The following is a 19229-nucleotide window of genomic DNA, read 5'->3' as shown; positions in this document are numbered from 1 at the left end:
TGGAACTCTTCTTAGTGGCACTGCCTTCCCCCTGTCTAGTGCTAGATCCTGGGCCCCTCAATCTTCAGCAAGATTTACCCACTTTTAACTGAACTATGTGTGGCTCTGCGCCAAAGTATGTCTACCAGATAAAAAATCTGAGGTTAACCTCACGTGCGGAAAAAAATTTTTTTAAATTTTTTAATTTCCGAATTTAGCTTCAAAACCAAGCCCACATCTGGCCAGTGATAGAAATGGAAATTTTAATCAACACATAGTAAACCTGGTCAATACAGGATATTCTCAGTTAATTCATGTTTCTCTTGCTTTCTTCCTGAGCTGCTATTTAAGTTCCCAGAGGCTTAGGAAGCAGGAAACAGTTTACTGCTGCGATCACAGTTTGGGAATGGGGAAGGAGACGCAGGAGGGTGAGAGCACGTCTTGTTTAGAGACAGGAGTAGCTGCCTGATAAGTATCCAAATGAATGATTTAGTCACAGTGTTTGGTTGTAACTTTGTAAATATTTATAGTTATACCAAACTCATTTTTAAAATTCTGACCTATTTCCAAATATTGTCATTTTGAGAAATTCACTGTTGAGGAGGAAGGAAAAAAGAAGCTTCAAAAACATTCTAATCTTACTCACAGGAGATATAGGGTCTGAGATACCTGGAATTCTGTATATTGAAACAGTGGTATAAAGTACAATGAAAAACAAAAAAGGAAGAAAAACTCAAAATGGATGATGAGATAGGGTTATGTAGTGGTATGAAGTTTATTTTACATATCTACCATTTGTATATTGTTTCCTTTTATTTGCCACCTCCTCACCCCTTTTCTGGATGAAATCAGGGAGCAAAATTCTTCATGGCTGGTGAATCATATTAGCCAAAACACTCAGCCAAGACAGAAGGGAATAGATTTCATAAAAGGAGAAACTTCTAGAATATGAGATCTTGAAGGGTCCTTAGGGAGGGTTCAGTTAAATACATTCATTCCATCCCCAAAGTCTTAACTTGTTTCAACTCATAAGTCCAAAGTCTCAAAACAAGCTATCTACTATGAATTCAAAACAAGTTATCTACTAACGAGATACAATGGTGGGACAAACATAAGGAACAAATTCCTGTTCAAAAAGGGAGAAATAGGCCAAAAGAAAGGGGTAACAGGTCCCAAACAAGTCCAAAACCCACCAGGGCAGGCGTTAAATCTCAAAGTTGGCAAATCATGTATCTTGACTCCATGTTCAGTGTCCTCTGCATGCTGATGTGGGGCTTAGGTCCCCAAGTCCTCAGGCATCTCCACTTTTATGGCTTTCCTGGTCTCAGGTGATGCTTTAACTCTTACAGGCTGGCACTGCACGCTGGTAGCTCTTCAATTCTGAGATTTCCATGGTGGTCCCACTAGGCATGGCACAGATAGGGTTTCTCTGCTGCAACTCTGACCTCACATTTCTGCTCAGCATTGCTCTAATGAAGGCTGTCTGCAGTGAACCCTTCCTGGGCCCCCAGACTTTTCCATACATCCTTTGAAATTGGGGTGGAGGCTTCCAAGCCTTCACAGCTCTGACATTCTGTGAACCTGCAGACCTAACACCACATGGACGCCGCCAAGGCTTCAGGCTTGTATCATTCAAAATTGTGGGTCCTGCCATGCCTGGCGCTAATTTTGCCAAGGCTAGAGCAGAAGGGGTGTGAGAAGCAGCATCTCAAGGTGGTCCTGGGCAGCGAGCGCATGGAGAGCACCTCAGGCCTGTTCCTCAAGACCATTCTCTCTCCATAGGCCTTTGGGCCTGTAATGGAAGACAGAGCCAAGATCTCTGAAATGCCTTCAAGGTCTTTTTTCCCTTCTCTTGACAGTCCCATCCATCTGCACTAACCTCCTTAGCCAACAGTTGTACACCATTGAATTGTTCTCCTGAAAATGCTCTCTGCTTCTCTACCACGCGGACAGGCTGCAAATTTTCCAAATCTTTACACTCTGCTTTCCTTTCAGATTCTGGCTCTACATCATGCCTTTGCTGCCGTAACTTAGGATGGTTGTTACAAGTAGCCCTGCAGCTTCCTGAATGCTTTGCTGCTTACAAATTTCTTCTGCCAAATACTCTGGGTCAGCACCTTTAAGTTTCACGTTCCATAAAATTTGGGAGCATGAACAGAATGCAGCCAAGTTCCTTGCCAGTTCGTAGCAAGGGTGATCTTTGCCCCGGTTTCCAATAAGTCGCTTCTCATTTATATCTGAGATCTTCTCAGAATGGCCTTTACTGCCCATATTTCTATCAGCATTTTACTTACCACCATTTAACCAGTCTATAAAACATTCCAAACTTTCCCTGGTTTTCTTATCTTCTAAACTTTCACCAGCCTCTAGGCTTTTTCTAGCCTGTTCCTCCAAATTTCTCCATCCTCTCCTCAACACCCAGTTCCAAAGCTGTTTCCACATTTTCAGTATTTATTATAAGCAACACCCCACTTCTCTGGTACCAACTTTCTATGTTGGTTTGTTTCTGTTCCTTATGACAAAATACCCAGAACTGGGTAATTTACAAGAAAATGAAATTTATTGCTTATAGTTTGAGAGGCTGGGAAGTCCAAAATCCAGGGGACACATCTGGTGAGGGTCTTGGTGGTGGTGACAGTGACTCCCAGGTCTCACATGGCAGAAAATAGCAGAGCAGAGGAACAAGAGATCAACCTCCTCATTTGCTGTCCTCTTAAAGCCCTCAGAACCATGCCTCTGACCACCATTATTAATCCCTTCACTATTTCATGGTCCTACAATCTAATCACCTCTTAAAGGCCCCACCTTTCTGTTACCATAATAGGAATTCTTACCCACAACAGAGATTAAGTTTCCAATACATGAACATTGGGGGACACAATTCAGTCAATCCACAGCAAAGACCATATAATTTCTTAAGTGCTTTTATATATGTACTGGTATAGAAGGCAAATTTAGTACATAGGGTCTTGGAATCATATGAGTACATGAACCCACAACATTGATGAGTTCAATCTTAACATGGTCTTGGGTAATTTAATTTACTTGTCTGAGTATCACCTTCTGCAACAGTAGAATAGAAACAAGACTTTGTTCACAATATTATTATGAAGATTATGAGTTCATTTAAAACATATAGCATAGTTTTTGGTACCTGATAAGCACATATTAAATATCTGTTGAATGTATGGCTAATAAATTTTTGCTGCTTCCTCTGTGATCTTCACAACAGCTCTTTGAATATGTATACCACATTATTCCTATTCTCTTCCAAACTGAAATATCCTAAATAACCCCTATCTCTGTTTTGCCCAAACTCAAAAACATTTTTACTGTGTGTGATTGATATGTTTACCAAATAAACCTTGCCGACATTCCTGATTTGAAGTGCATTATTACTTAATTGGGGTGCTCAAAAAACAAAGGTGTCTCTTTAAATGTACTACTACTACTAAAAGCTAGTATTTACAAAGAGCTTACTATGTACTGGCAGTGTTCTAAGCATTTCACAGATCTTAACTCATATAATCCTATGAGGTAGATATCTATTATTATTCCCATTTTACAAATGAGGAAACTGAGGCATGGAGATGTTGAATAACTTTCCCTACTTCACACAGCTAGTAAGCAAAAGAGCTGTGATTCAGAGCCAGACAGTTTGGCTCCAGAAGCCATGCTCATATCTATTAGGCAATACCCTGAAATTCTAGATATAGTTCCTTGCCTCAAACTGCCACAGGGCCTGTACAGAGGCTTCAGCATGTGTACAGGACCTGGGAAAGACTCACCAACATCTCTGTTCTTTTGTGATGACCTTCTCTGGCTTTGCTACCATGGCTGCTCTTCCTAAATTCCTTTAAGAGGGCATCACACAGAGTTCTTGAGGCCTTTAATTTTAACCTAAGCCAGCTTTTCTCCATTGATCTAAACCATAGCTTCAGTTTTCTCTGAATCTAGGACAGATGTTTTCACGCCCACGAGCATCCACATAATTATAAACAGAACTGAGAGGCCAGCTGGGGAACTTGGCCATTGGTGAATACTTTTGGGTAGGGGAGGGGAATCATTTGTTCAGCAAGCACTGTTCTGGACACTTAGGTGGGTTGGTTTGGGTTCTCTGAGAAGCAGATATCAAGAATTTAGATGGGCCAAGAGATTTACTGGGTGAAATACCTGTGAAGGGTAAATAGGGGAGCCAGAGAAGGCAGGAGCAACTTCATAGTGGGATGCAGGTCTGGCCACCTGTGAAGGAGAGAAGGCAGGAAGGAGGATTAGACTGCAACATTGTGCCAAGACAGTCTCAGCAGGTCAGTGCAAGTTCTCGAGCCAAAGTCTTCGTTAAAGAAGTCCCGTGTCTCATGGGAACAGGCCTGTATGCACACTCCTGCCACTAATAGACGACAGCTCACAAGAAGTGCAGCTTCCATGTGAATGTGAAGAGTTGGGCTGCAGAGGGCCAGCAGCGGGTACTGTCAGTCAATTGAGCTCATCATCAGGAGATCTGAGAGGCACAATTCATGGCCACTACACTGAGTCATCAGTGGTGAACAGGACATGTATGTAGGGTTTGCACTCTTAAAGGAGCTTATAGTCAAGTGGGAAGAGACAGATCAAAAACAAAATGTTCGAATAATGACAATGAGTGCTTTGATGAAAATATGACATGGTAATGTGATGAGTGACTAGAAAGCCATTTAGGTCAGGTGGTCAGGAAAGGCCACTCTCTGGGCTTTGGTTTCTTGACTAGTCATAGGAGAATAGTTTTGTTTTTAATTCCACTGGATTTTTGTGTAGTACTTTGTAACTTATAAAGGGTATTATTCTCATCTACCCTCTATGCCTCAAATTGAGCTGCATAATGAAAGGATCCCTCCATTTGGTGTGAAAAAGACTGGGGTTTGAGTTCTGGCTTGGGCACTTCCTAAGAGCTCTGTACACTGAGTAAGTCATTTTATTTATCTAAGTCTCAGTCTCTTTATATGGTAAATGAACTTGTAAAGATCCCTGCCCAGCCAACCTTTCAGGGTTGTGGAAAATGCCATAGTTGTTGAGAGCAGCCTTCAATTGGAAAATAAATTTTTTAAAAACCCCTTTTACAATAGCATCAAAAAATAAAATATTTAGGAATCAATTTAACAAAAAAACATGCTATATTGCTATAAAGAAAATAACAAAATGTTGCTGGGAGAAATTAAAGAAGACCCACTAACTAGAGAGATGTTGTAGAGAAGAATAAATATTGTTAATATGTCAGTTTTCCCAAAATTGATCTATAGATTCAGTCTAATCTCTGTCATAATCCCAGCAGGCTTTTTTTTTTTTTTTTTATTAACTGACATCAAAGCAAATTAGAAAGTGCTATATATACATATGAAAACATTACTATTTTATCGAAAGAACATGTCAGTAATAATTTGGACCTTTTTCAGTCATAATGTTGGACTTTATTTAGAGTACTTCATGGAACCAAGTTAGATTATTAGGTAAAAGCTCTTTTCATTTTCTTCATAAGTAGAAAAGTATACTCAGAATTTATGTTTATTGTTCCTCCAATTAGATGTATTACTAGAAAAAATACTGACAAGAGACTGACATCCTTGCCCAGGGCTTCTGGGCACTCAGTCACTGGTAAGACAATTACTTGCTCTCTCTGGATCTTAGGTTTCTTATCAGTAAAGTACAAGGAATCTTCAAAATGTTTATGGAAAGATTTGTATTATCTTTTAATTCTGTTTTTCCATGAACTTTTCGACATACTCTTGCATTAAACTAAATAATCCCTTGGATTATTTCCAGACCTGTGTTTCTGTGATATAGAAGTATAAATGGATAAGGATCAGAAAGAACTATTTGGTGATTTTTTTTCAAACCTGTTGGAACAAGTTTAACTCTCTTGAATCTTTTAACTCTGTATGTTGACCAGCAACTAGCATGTTGTGTCCAAGATGTGCTATAATGAAAATTAGTATGATTTCTTGTAATAATACTAATGGGCTCTCTAAACTGGTTTTTCTGGCCATTCCTTTTCTTGATTATTTCAAAACATAAATTTATGGGTTTCAGCTTACTCCTATCTCCTTAGTAATGAACTTAAATTAGATGCTAATATTTTGAGAGAGGACATGATTATAGAAACTAGAATAAGACCTTTTAGTCTAGAGGATTGCAAACTTTTTCTGTAAAGGGCCAGATGGTAATATTTTAGGCTTTGCCATCCATTTTTTCTCTCTTGCAAACTCTCAGCTTTGCTGTTGTATAAGCAGCTATGAACAATAGGTAAACGTGGAGCGCAGCCCTTTAATCCTGTACTGGCCAGCAACTAGAAAAAAAAAAAAAAAAAACCCTATGAAACAATATGTAAACAAATAAGGGTAGCTGTGCTCCAGTAAAACTTTATTTATAAAAACAGGCCAGACTTGATTCATGGGCCATAGTTTGCCAACTCCTGTTCTGGTCTAGTAATATGTCTACTCATATTGGGCATATTGGCAGGTCTGCCCAGTTCATATAGTCTCAGTGTATTGGGCCTCCCAGTGGTGTTAAAAAGATAATTCTAGCTTTTGGACCTCAATGAAAAAAACCTAGCGATGCTGAGGCATCAAGATACAAGATTGGGAAGATAGGATGTGAAGCCAGGAGATTGCTGTAATACCAGCACAGGCAGCAGGGGCTGAGAAAGAGCTGCCAGCTCAACCCAAGTTCGGTCCTACCAGGCTCTCAGCCCCTGCAGTCCTCTACTCACCACACAGAGGCTGGTTGACCTTATCTTCACCCTCTGGGACATCTCATGGCAGTGGTCAAACCCTGAAGGTTTGTAAACAGTTCAAGATCTTCTCCCACACCAGATTACCTCCCACACTGGAGTGCTGAGGGCAAGCACCTATGTGCAGGGACTATGGCGTTTCTTACCCCTAGAACAACTATACAGGTAGGTATTTTACCAATTATACAAATTAGGACTCCTGGATTCAAAAACCATCCTTAGGTTTCCCAGCTAGTAAGTTAAGATCTGGGCTCTAAAGTCATGTTCCTTTCCCAATACCACACTGTCTCTCCTGAGGCCAAATTGTGCTCCAGATAATTCTGCAGATCTCATAATTCCTTAGGCCAAGCTGGAGCTGTTAGAATCCCAGCCTCACCATCCAAACTAGATCAGTTTAAGTTACTGTTTTTGTGATTATTGCCACTGCTAATGATTCTTACTTAGTAAGCTTTGACAATTATAATGTCTGACACTTGTGTTTTACACCAATTTCCATTTGTCTCTTAGAGTAACTGTGCAAGGAGGGAAAGCTTACATCTTATAAAGTTGGTTAGCTTAAAAATACATTTTTTAAATAATATTTTTATATGGTAAAATATTGCTAAAAAAATACAATATTTTTGATATTTTTGTGGAAAGGTTACAAGGGTCAAATGCATCATTAACATGTGAACTTATGGTACTCAGTAGATAGATTGCTTTCTCTGGGAATACTAATAGGTTTCCAAAGTTCCTTGGGGAAGGTGTAAGTGCTGGCCCGAATATTTCCAATGCAGTATAAGTTCATAGAGCAAGAACAAGATCCACCGCTTCTGGCTGGCCTGCAGCTCCTAGCATAGTGCCTACAGTAAGTGCTCATGCCCTTAAGTAAGTGACAAGAGTGCTTCATTCCAAGAAAAGAATGAACTCTTTGAGGGGGACCACCTAACCAACCCAAGTCCCAAACAAAGGAGTGGGAGAGTGGACTGCCACAACCGAGGTGTACAGTAGGTGTGTCAGGTACAGTGAGAACAAAGCTTGTAACTTGATCTCAAGTGAGCAGGACAGTGCATGGCTAAATATAGACTTGCTGTGCAAAAACAGAAACTTAACCCAGAAAATCTCACTAAGTGATAACAATTCCTTCCACCCTAAAGAACAGTTTACATTTGGATCCTGCAGCTAGTCATTCATTCTTCTGACCCAGGGAAGAAAGATTTTGACAAAACTTACTGCCATAGTGTGTTTATGAACACCTTCTTGTTCTAATCCTGGCGTTTACTAGGCAAAGAACATTGTGCTAAATACCATCAGAGAAACAGAGATGGTCTGGATCCTGACTCCTAACAACTCACAGTCTTGTTTTATATGACAGATTTGTGAATTCTCAACTAAAATAAATGGAGAAGTTAAGTACTATAAAAGGTCTAGAGGAAAGCATGATTAACTCTAACTAGAGGGCTTATGGAAGGCAAGGCATTTGCATCTCTAAAATGACATGTCCCAGGGCAAAGAAGGTTATGTAAGGATGTGTGACCAGGGAATGTGCCATGCCACTTAGCTACAGCCATTCACTCTCCTTCCTCCGTGGTCTTCACAGAATCAATTTCTGCTAACGTACACTTGGGAGATCATGTGCATCAACGTCCGGACATTCTGGCTTGGCTTTCTTCAGCTCTGAGATGGTGTTCTTTCTCAGATTCTTTTTTGGAAGGGGGTTGGGGAATCATAGTCGCAGAAAGGTCTCGTGGGATCTCATGTTACTGCCTGTCTCTGCCTCCCCTTTTTTATCTTCTGCTTTATAGTTTTTATAAACATTAGGAAACATATTTTTGAACTCGGGAAATTATTTATACTAGTCTTTAGTAGTTTGATCCAGCAAATATTTACTTACCATGCAAATATGAGTAATATAAACTCACAACAAAATGATGGCTCTGATTAGCCAGTGTTCTGGTGGTCAGATCTCATGACTTGATTGCCCTCCCACCCTCCCACACCTCACCCCCATTATAGAGGGTACATCTTCATTCAATATTTTTGAAATTTTTGTGGAAAAGTTACAAGGGTCAAGTGCATCATTAACATATGAACTTTGATACATCTTTCTTTTGGTACAGGGGGAAGAACCTCTGGACTGAGAGATCTGAATTCTGATTCCAGGGCGCACTTCTGATCCACTGTGAGGCATTGGCCTCATTTCTCTGGGCCACAGTTTCTCTACCTGTGGATGAGAGATTTGGGGTGGGGGCAGGACAGCGGTGATAAATGAGAGATTGGATTCTGGGGACCCTTCCAATTGCCATAGTATACAAGTTACTGAATATAGTAGAGCCATTTGTGTTTGGCCTTAAATTTATGAATTATTCCTCTAATTAAAATGTGTGCCAGAGGATTTTGAGAATTATTCCTTCTTAAATAATTTTAGGCTTGTGATTGTGAGTTAAAAGGACCTGGAGCTGTTGATCCAATCTTGCCTTCAACACCTATCAGTGTGCTTTTCTTTTTAGTTTTGCACACCCATCCAATCCTTATTTTACAATTAGCTTTCTACAGGGACCACTAACCCCTTAGAACCCTGTATAATTCTGTTTTCAAAATTCTTTCATCAATCATCTTCTCTCAAGCTGGCTAATGAGCTCAGTTGGTTAGAGCACAGTGTTGTAACACCAAGGTCAAGGGTTTGGATCCCCCTATAGGCAAGTTGGTGCCCCCCCCCCAAAAAAATCATCATCTCACCATTAGAACCCTTAGAATTTTGTCACCATTTCACTTGTAGGAATAAATGATGGGACAGGTTTCAAGTCAACAACCATTTGTTGAATATTTAATTATTACTGTTTACCTATTTCATCTCATCAAATCCTCAAAAGAACCCTGTAGAGTGGGTGTTCTCTTTGGTATTTGACAACGTGGGAAATGAGGTGCAAGGTGATTAAAGGTTTTTCCCAAGACCCTACAGTAAAAAAAGTTTCAGAACCTGGACTCCCATGTTTCTTTCAGGGAGGTCCACATCAGGGTTCTTTCTGCTACACATTGTTCCTTTGGAGTTGGCTATAGACAGATGCTATGAAGGGCCAATGAGAACATGGATATTTTCCCATCAGAAGAGCTGATGAAAATTTTGAGTAAATTATATTTTTGAGTATGGTAACTGAAAACAAAGCAAAACAAAACATGGATCGTTTCAATTTATAATTTTGATGATACAAAGAAAGGTTTTTGGAAGTATTTGTTCTTTCATTTGGCTTTCAGAGCCTGCTTTGCCCTTTATTTTCAGTAGATCCTAACCTTTCTACCTCTGCCCCAGAGTTAAGAATCAGAGATTATTAAACCAAACCAGTGGATTTTAATCTAAATTCTGTGTAAATATGACTCATTAGGTCTGAGGTGGGACCAGCTCTCTGTACTTAAGTTTCCCAAAGATAACTTTGGTATGTATCCTTGATCTAATTTAAGTTCTTCCTTTAATAGAGAAAATGAGGCCCAGGAAGATGAAATGGCATGCCCAAATTCACTCAGCCAATTGGCAATAGAGCTAAGCCCTCACCCTCATTCTGTTATTTGACTCTGCCTCCCATAAGACAATACCATTCATGTCATAGCGATCTTGTGGTAACTCTTTCCTCTATACAGGTGAAAAGAATTGGCTTTGAAGACAGATCTGTTTCATATCTAGGCTCTGCCACTTTCTAGCTGTGTGACCCCAGAGTTCATTGTTAACTTCTCTATGTATCTGTTTCTTCATCCAAAAAAAAAAAAATGGAGGTAATAATATCTACCTCATGGGGTGGACTCACAGCAGGTGCTCAGTAAATAGCAGCTGTGATTATTTTAGTCAGTATTGTCCTTTTGGTTCTCATTAACTCCCCATATAACACCTGTACATGGTATAGTTTTGACTGTTACCTTCCAAGCATCCACTATGGCTTGAAAAGTAATCATACCACTTGGCCAATCTCAAGCTGATTGAGATCAGCTGTATGTGTATTCCAGGAATAGGAGCAATAAGAATGGCTGAGTACTTTGCTAAATGCTTTATATAAAATAGTCTCTGATCCTCACAGCAGCCCTACAAACTGTGATTATCCCTGTCCAATAAGTGAGAGTTAAATAGGGTTATTAACATGTCGAAGGCTGCAAAGCTAGGAGTTAGCAGAGCCAGGCTTTGCATCCAGCGTGGGCTCCAACGTGCCCTTTGGTCTATCACTTAATGGGTTCTGAGACCCACTGAGGTTTGAGGGTGGGGATTTTGGGGGCAAAGTGATAAACATAAAAAGGGCATTGAGATAAGGGAACTAGTCATTATTTGGCCAGTCATCTTTTCCAGAAACTCCCACCAACCTCCCCTTTCCTGCTCCTGTTATCACTAGTCAGTTGATGGCTGGGCTGGCCTGGGCTGGGCTGGCCTGGGCTGGGCTCCTCTGCTGAAATCCTTCAGAGCTTTCCTGTTGTACAGTTTTGAAGAAGGTGGGAGGAGTGTTTATATGCTGGGCAGCCTTCCCAGGGGTGATTGTGGAAAGGAAGGGGAGTGATTTTGTAGGGCCCTAAAAAGAAGCCAGGAAAAAGAGGAAAAAATAAAACCCTGTTTAAAAGAAAACAAATTGACTCAGGGATTTGTGGGCATTACTTCTAGTCTAGACTTAGAGATAGAAGCCCAGGCCAGGAGTCTAGAAACCTCCATTCTCTTCTTGCCATATAACTGACCTTCCTAATGACCTGAGACACACCATTAGGACAGCCTTACTGCCAAGTACCAAAAACAGCCCAGCCACACGTTGTCACTTAATGTTTTCTTTTATTTTTACCATTCTTTTCTTCCCTCCAGGGGTACCCAGGTAATAAAATCAAATCCTATTAATGTTTTATGTGTGTGCACAGATTTGCCTTCACACCTTTATCTCATTTAACTCTTACAGCAACCCAGTGAGGCGGATAGGCAGCCAGGGATTACCCTTCCGACTTGATAGGTATGAACTGAAGCTCAGAGAGACCTGTGCCTGATCTCACAGCTAGTTAATGGCAGAACAGGTACTGGATGCCTGATCTCCTGACTCATGTCATGTGCATGAAGTTCATTCACTGGGAGGCAGATTTCAACCCATTTGGGTCTTTTGACTCTAAACCATGTGTTCTTGTACTGAAATTCATACTGCCTTGCTGTAATTATGGGGGTGAAGGCTTGAATAGAGGGGTTGGAGGAGGAAAGGAAAGTATAGGGAACAGGACGTAAGAAAGGGAGAATATCTTACTCCAATATACTTTAGTAAGGACTTTATATTTACTGAGTGTTCAGTTTTCAGAGAAAAACATTCTTTGTGTCCTTTAACCAATTTCTTGCAGACCCCCTCCCCCTCTCCCTCCGCCTTCCCACTTCTAGTAACCAAATTGAGTAGATTAAAACAACAAAAGTGTATTCTCTCACAGTTCTGGAGGCTAGATTTCCAAAATTAAGGTATTGGCTATGTTGGTTCCTTCTGGGTCCTCTAAGGGACTGTCTGCTTCTACCTCTTTCCTAGTTTCTGGTGGCTTCCCACTTGCAGTCTTTGGCAATCCTTGGCTTGTAGACACCTTACTCAACTCTCTCCCTCTGTCATCACATAGCACTCTCCCTGTTTGTCTGTCTCTGTTTTCTTTTCTAAGGACACCAGTCATTGTAGAACATGCAAAACATGTTCTAGTCACTTCTACATCCCTGGTGCCTAGAACAGTCCCAGCACTTAGTAGGTATTCAATATATATTTGTTAAGTGAACGTACTGAATAAGAGAATTTTCCCTGGCACAAAAATCCAAATATGCTTTTCTCTTGTAGTCACAATCAGAGAGGTTTTAAAGTTGTTAATAAGGTGAAGTAGGGGTTAGGATGAGTTGGGCCCTCATGCAACAGAAACTTGGAATTCTGTTCTACCAGCACAAATTAAAGCTACGTCTATGAAACCAGCCAGCTCCATCTAATGGTCAGTAGGTCTAGAAATGTTCTTCCAAAGCTGTTTTGGCACTTGTCAAAATCCCACTTCTGCTTACACCTTTAAGAGATCTCTGCCTGAATTTATCAGCACCACACTCTCCCGAGTGCGCCACTGGGCCGGCCCTCTGCCTGAATTTATGTGACTATTCCTTGGTCCCCGTACTGGGTTGAGTAGTGTCCCTCCAATACTCATGTCCACCTGGAAGCTCAGAATGTGACCTGATTTGAAAATAGGGCCTTTTCAGATATAATTAGTTAAGAGGAGGTCGTACTGGATTAGGGTGGGCTGCAGTGTCTTGCATGTTCTACAGATGCAAGATTTTCTAGACTCTGTATGTTATCCTTATATTTACCCTATGTTGATTTGTAAATAAGGAAACCGAGACTCTGAGCAGTGAAGTGACTTACCCCAGTCTCTAAGTAAATAGACTGGGTCACAGATATGACTCCACAGCCTGAGCTCAAGGCAGAGGGCTGCAGAGGTAAGGATGGATCACTTTTCTTTTATTCATACTGACAGCCCGAGCATTCAACACAGGGCACGTGAAGGATGCATTGGATATCAAGGCAGGGTAAGTAGATTGTGACAAAATGGCTTTCTTGTCAGACTGAGGAACCTGGATTTTATTCTGAAGGCAATGAGGGGTCAATAAATGATACTGAGGGAGCAATGACTTATTACATTATGTACCTTGTTTAATCAACACGTTTATCTAGTTGTCACACACTGTGCTTGATGCTGAGAATAAAACCATTACAAAGGAGACAGAATTTGTGCTCTCACTGAGTTTACAGCCAGTATGGAGTGGTGAGAGAAAGGTTGGAATTTTCCTGGAATTCCCTTTGAAATGCAAGGAAGTACTGGTAAGAAACAAGGTTGAAGAAATAAACAGGAAAATGGTTTTAAAAAGAGTAAGATCTTTGCAAATCATCTTAAGGATAACAGGGAGCCACTAAAGAGTTTTAAGTAGGGCAGTGACATAATGACATGATTGTTGGGTAACAATTGTGGTTGTTGAGTAACAGGGAAGAGTTGTAGATAATGCCCAGTTTCTGGCTTGGAGAACTGATTGTACAGTGATGTTGATGTACTTCACTGAGATAGGGGAGTTTGATTTAGATCATTGAGTTTGATCTGCCTGTGGGATGTTTGAGTGGAGATGCCTAGCAGGTGGTGGGATATATGACAGGGAGCCGTGGAAAGAGAACTGAACCAGAAATTAAGATATGAGAGTTGTCATCACATAGATGGTAACTGAAGCTGTGGCAGTGGACAGGAATACCAGGAGAGTCTCCCAGGTGATAGTGAGGCTACAGGAGGGTCTAGGGCAGGATCCTGAAGCATTCCCTCATTGAAGAGGAAGGCAAAGGAAGAGGAGTCCTAAAAGACAATAGAGAATAGAGAATCTCTCCAGAGGCTTTCTTTTTGCACCTTGCCTGTGTCTTCTCAGGCAGCAGCTTGTGTTCATTCTCTGGTGCTGTGGCTACCCCATCCCCTAGCATACACCTCTCTCCTCCACTGTTAGAGAGATCATCTCCCAAATCTAATAGAGTAATGAAGCCATTGATTCTGTTAACAAATGTCCAGTTCACTAGGAGACCTGTAATGGGAATTCATTTTGGAGGTCAATACAGCTGTCAATGGAACAGTTTTTCCCCGAGGCCCATTGGCTTTTTCTGTTGTACACTGGCATAAATTGTCCTGCCCAGCATCAGAAATGACTGGAGAGTAATTAATGCTGTGGAGCATAAATGAGCTGGTAACCCTGCCTAGGGCCATAAGAAGGGCACAGCCTGAAATAGGTCAGATTAACAGAGAGTAGAAAGAGAATTATGTCCCCTCTGATATGATTTGAATAACACTAGAAAGCCACCATCGTCTGAAATTACATCTTTAAACCTTTATTTCTTTTGAACAAGAAGTTTCACTGTTGGAATTTTTGAATGCTAAATGAATGTTTTTGCTTATTCTGCAAATGTGGGCTAAGAACCTTCAGTGTACCTATCCTCTATTAGGTAAGTGCTGGGACTATCAAAGTAACAACAACACAGTCACTGTTCTCAGAAACCTATGGCCTAGGCAAGGAGGCCGAATGACTGTGGGTATAATGGAAGCCTGGACCAAGTGCTACTGGCACCCAGAAGAAGAATCCAGTCCAGGAAGGTGTCAGAGAGAATGTGATATCCGTGTAGGGTCTTAAAGTCTGCATATGAGTTTGCCAGCTGAGTAGAAGTGAAATCCAGGCAGAAAAACTAGCATAAGCCAAAACAAAGAATCATAAAAGAAGCTGGTGTGTTCAGGGACTGATGATGCTTCCATATGCCTTGTTTATGGGTGGAGAAAAGCAGGAAATAGGTCAGACTGTGAAAGGCCTTGTATGTTATGCTAAGGAATTTGAACTAAGCTTAGGGAGCCAGCCAAATGAATAATGCCCTTGGCTTGGGGTGTAGCACTCTAAGCTATTATCTGTCCTTAATACCTCATTTCCTTTCTAACACAACAGAGGAGAGTTTGAGATAAGAGTTAAGAGAGAAAAAGACCAATAGACAGAACGCTGGGGAGTGTGGAACATAGATGTCCTCGGAGGACACAGAAGGGCAGGCAGGAGGAGCTGGGGTCCCATCTTAAGAGACAGCTCCAAATACATTTTTGTTTTTATCATTATGCAGTAAATCTAGGGCCTCAATTAATGAGTCTTCAGTAAGCAGAGTCTTATTTAACAAAGCGAGCCTTAGCTTTGAGGGAGGAGATGACATCAGGAGCCAGCAAAGAGGAGGGAGGTAGTGGTACTCGCTGCTCCAGAGGCTGACTTTGCCTGAGGGCCAGGGAGTAGCCACACCTCCTGGAAGTGGAGCCTGATTGGCCCTGGTCATGGTAGGAAGTGACCTCCAGGCTGCTTCAGGAGCAGCCCAGAAATCAAGTATCTCCATTTCAACCAAGGTAGCTAGGAGCTCCAGCTCTTCTCTCTGGGAGGGCAGACAGGGAGTAGGTATGTGTGAGAGAGAATACTACTGCTGGATTATTGCTCTGCTCCTAATATTTTTTCTCCCTCTGACAACACCGTTTAGGATAAGGACACCTTTTCTTCCTTTTTCACTCACAAAGCTCTTTCTCCTTTTCACAGACTCCCTGAGAAACATTTCCTCAGCCAGTCACGGCCCCCGCTCTTCTCCAGCTGAGCTCAGTGGCTCCAATCCACATCTTCGAGAACGAAAAGCCTCAGCCCCATCGCACTCCAGCCAACCAACTCTGTTCACATTTGAACCCCCTGTGTCAAACCACATGCAGCCCACCTTGTCCACCAGTGCGCCTCAGGAGTATCTCTACTTGCACCAATGCATAAGCCGGAGAGCAGAAAATGCAAGGTAGGAGACTATATGGCCATTAGCTGGGTCAGTGACCACTCATAGGGCCTAGTACTTTTCAGTCTCTGATTTTTAATTTTAAGGGACTAAAATAATTTTATCTTTTTGGGCAAACACATATAAAAGTACTTCAAGAAGTTCATGGAAAGAAGATTCTTATTATCTTTTAATTTTATTTTCCACGAACTTTTTGAAGTACCCTCTTATGCAACAAAACATAATTTTTTGCTTATGTAACTTTCACATTTTATTGGTATCATCTGTGTTGCCACAAAGTGATAATGGGATTCCAGAGAAACCTCCCATTATCAAAAATCATGCTATAAAAAACATTTTGTTTGATTTGGGGGGGGGGGAAGGCATTACTGGCTAGAGTTTCAGAATTGCAAAAAATGAAGTCAATTTACTTTTGACCTTAAGAGTACAGCAATAAAACCTTAACACTGTTGAACAAATCCATCTCTCACTTTTGCTCTAGAACTGTGCTTTTCCACATGATAGCTACTATCCATATATTTAAAGGTAATTTAAATTTAAATTAATTAAAATTAAGTAAAATGTAAAATTCAGTTCCTCAGTTGTACTAGCCACATTTCAAGTACTGGACAGCACAGATACAAAACATTTCTATCATCAAAGAAAATTCTAGAACAAAGACTCCCTGCCCTAGAATCATGATCTTTGTTTTTCTAACACTACCAGCTCTCTTACAGGTACAGAACCTGTACATATTTTTATTACCTTTTATCCCCATTGTTAGGATAAACAAAAGCACAGAGCTGATAGGCTTTGCCAGAGCTAGTTCCCAATTGCTACCATAGCCAACAGTTTATAAATCATGTACCTTAACTAATTAATTTAGAAATATCTAACTCATGTTATGAAAACTAAGGCAAATAGAGAAATGGCTGTATTAATATATCACTTCATGATATTTGTGAGACTATTTTCATACATAACCTCACTTGAACCAGTCAAACACACTGAGAGAGAGCCAATATAGATAATTTATCTCCATTTTATGGATGAAAAAACTGAGGCTCACAACTAATAAATGGCAGAAGTAGAATTAGAACCCAGATCTTCTCATTTCTGGTTCTGTTCTCTTTTCTCTACACTATGCTACTCTCCTTCTGTTTTTCTGAGTCATATACTGCCACACAACAGAGGCTCCCAACACTATTTTAAGGCTGCCACACAGTTCCATTTTCCTCGAAGAAACATGATTCATTCATTTGTGAACTTTCAATAGTTCACCCTCCATCAGCTTACACATGAAGAGCTGAGTTGTAAAGACAGGATGAATTAGCCAAGGTCACTGAACTAGTTAGTGGCAGAACTATAAATAGTACCTGATTCTCCTGAATTACAGATCAGAGATAGGCAGTGTGCTATAATGAAAAGCACGTTAACAGGCTTTGGGTTTAAATTCAGGTTCTGCCACTTTCTCTATTATCTTGGGCTACTTATTTAACCTCCTTGACCTATAGTTTCCTTATCTTCAGAACGGGAATAAATGTGTCTTTGAATCACACTTCAAGTAGGTTTTGTATAATATTAACAACTAACACCACCTCCACTCCCATGGTACTGCTAAAGCATCGGAGGACAAATAAGAGAGTAATTCAGAAAGTTTGTGGAAAAATAGAATTGAAAGATAATGCTAATCCGTCCATGAACTTTTTGAAATGTCTGTGCTTGAATTAGCAGTTAGGTCCACTCTCCGCACCCCTACCTCCTCCATAAAACTTCTGTTAATCTTCCTACCTGGAATTAATTTCTTCTCTGAATTACCAGAGTAGTTTTTGATTATCTTTCTCACAACATTTGGAACTTTCTGGCTTGTATTATGGGTTTTTATATTAATATGTTACTGCTCTTTGAAGACAGGACCCAGAGCATATAGTAGGCCAAATAATAAATATTTGAACAGATGTGTGTTGCAGAGAGATAACATAATAGAGGAGATAGAACTTATCTACAGCTGGGACAGGAGCATCATTGTGGGTCCTTGACCAAGCTGTGCTTTTCTCTGTGTCTCTGTTTTCACTTGTGTGGATGAGGGAGCAAGGGGGTAATGAGCAGGCTCTTGGGGAGATTTTTAGAGAAAATAAGTTCAGACAGTGTTTGCAGAATTCCGAGGAGAGATGGAGGGTGGGAAGGAAGCTTTCTTAAGTCCAGAAAGACTAAAAACAGTTTCTGCTAGTAGTTTGTAGTAGCTTGCATTGTACTAAACCCACTGTAGCAATTATAAACTCTGGACAATATATCGAAAAAAAAAAACTGTTAAAGACACTGAAGAGCAATCAAAAATCAGGCAGAAACTAGAAGAGATTTGTCTCTTGAAAGAAGTGAAATTCAATTTACATAGCTTTTCAAATGTAGTTCCTGTAACATATCATCCAAAATGTTCACTGTACCATTAGAAATTGCTAGACGGGGCCGGCCCGTGGCTCACTCGGTAGAGTGCGGTGCTGATAACACCAAGGCCGTGGGTTCGGATCCCATATAGGGATGGCCGGTTTGCTCACTGGCTGAGCGTGGTGCTGACAACACCAAGCCAAGGGTTGAGATCCCCTTACCGATCACCTTTTAAAAAAAAAAAAAAGAAATTGCTAGACATATTAAGAAACTGTAAAACTTGACCATAGTTGAGAGAATTCAGTACATAGAAACAGACCAAAATAAACTCAGATTTTGGAGCTAGCCTACAAAGACTTTGAAATAATTATGTTAATTGTTTTAATCTATAGGTGGAAAAGGTATATAATGGGTGAAGAGATGATGAATTTTAGGAGAGATATAGAAACTCTGAAAAAGAATTTAGGGTGGGACTGCTAGAGCTCAGGGGAAGAGAAGGATAACCCCATGGAGTTCATGAAGGCAGGAGAAGCCACAATGAGAGAAAGAAAGGACTGCTCCAACCATTTAGAGCCCTGGCCACTTCAAGGCTGGCCCTGGTGAGCACACGGAGCAAGAGCTGGCAAAAGCTGTAGCTGTGCCCTTTATATGAAGTTACTTGGAGGCGGCAGGGGAAAAGAGGGCCTTGATGGCCCCCAGGCCAGCAAGACCACTAACAGAGATCCTGTGGACCCACATATGAGTGAAGGGCCACAGACAACTAAAAAAAGGAGCCACTCAGAGGCCAGTGAGTCAACACAAGGGACCAGCAC

The 19229-nt window shown here is 40.8% G+C and overlaps 1 protein-coding gene across 2 annotated transcripts in view; it reads left to right on the top strand.

Annotated features, from left to right (window-relative positions):
• Window positions 1–19229, top strand: part of GAB2 (GRB2-associated binding protein 2) — a 61515-nt gene that overhangs the window by 12437 nt on the left and 29849 nt on the right. The window contains exons 2-3 of one of the 2 annotated variants that reach the window (XM_008566104.1): window positions 13211–13262; window positions 15816–16056. In XM_008566104.1, the coding sequence (XP_008564326.1) occupies window positions 13241–13262; window positions 15816–16056 (263 nt within the window). In that variant the 5' untranslated portion in view covers window positions 13211–13240. The remainder of the gene's footprint in view (window positions 1–13210; window positions 13263–15815; window positions 16057–19229) is intronic. The other variant, XM_008566097.1, reaches the window with a different exon arrangement.

Source organism: Galeopterus variegatus, unplaced genomic scaffold (genome assembly GCF_000696425.1).
Source record: "Galeopterus variegatus unplaced genomic scaffold, G_variegatus-3.0.2 Scaffold15, whole genome shotgun sequence".
NCBI classification, from domain to species: Eukaryota; Metazoa; Chordata; class Mammalia; order Dermoptera; family Cynocephalidae; genus Galeopterus; species Galeopterus variegatus.
The sequence above is the reverse complement of the archived record's forward strand: the minus strand, read 5'-3'. Positions and strand labels throughout refer to the sequence as shown.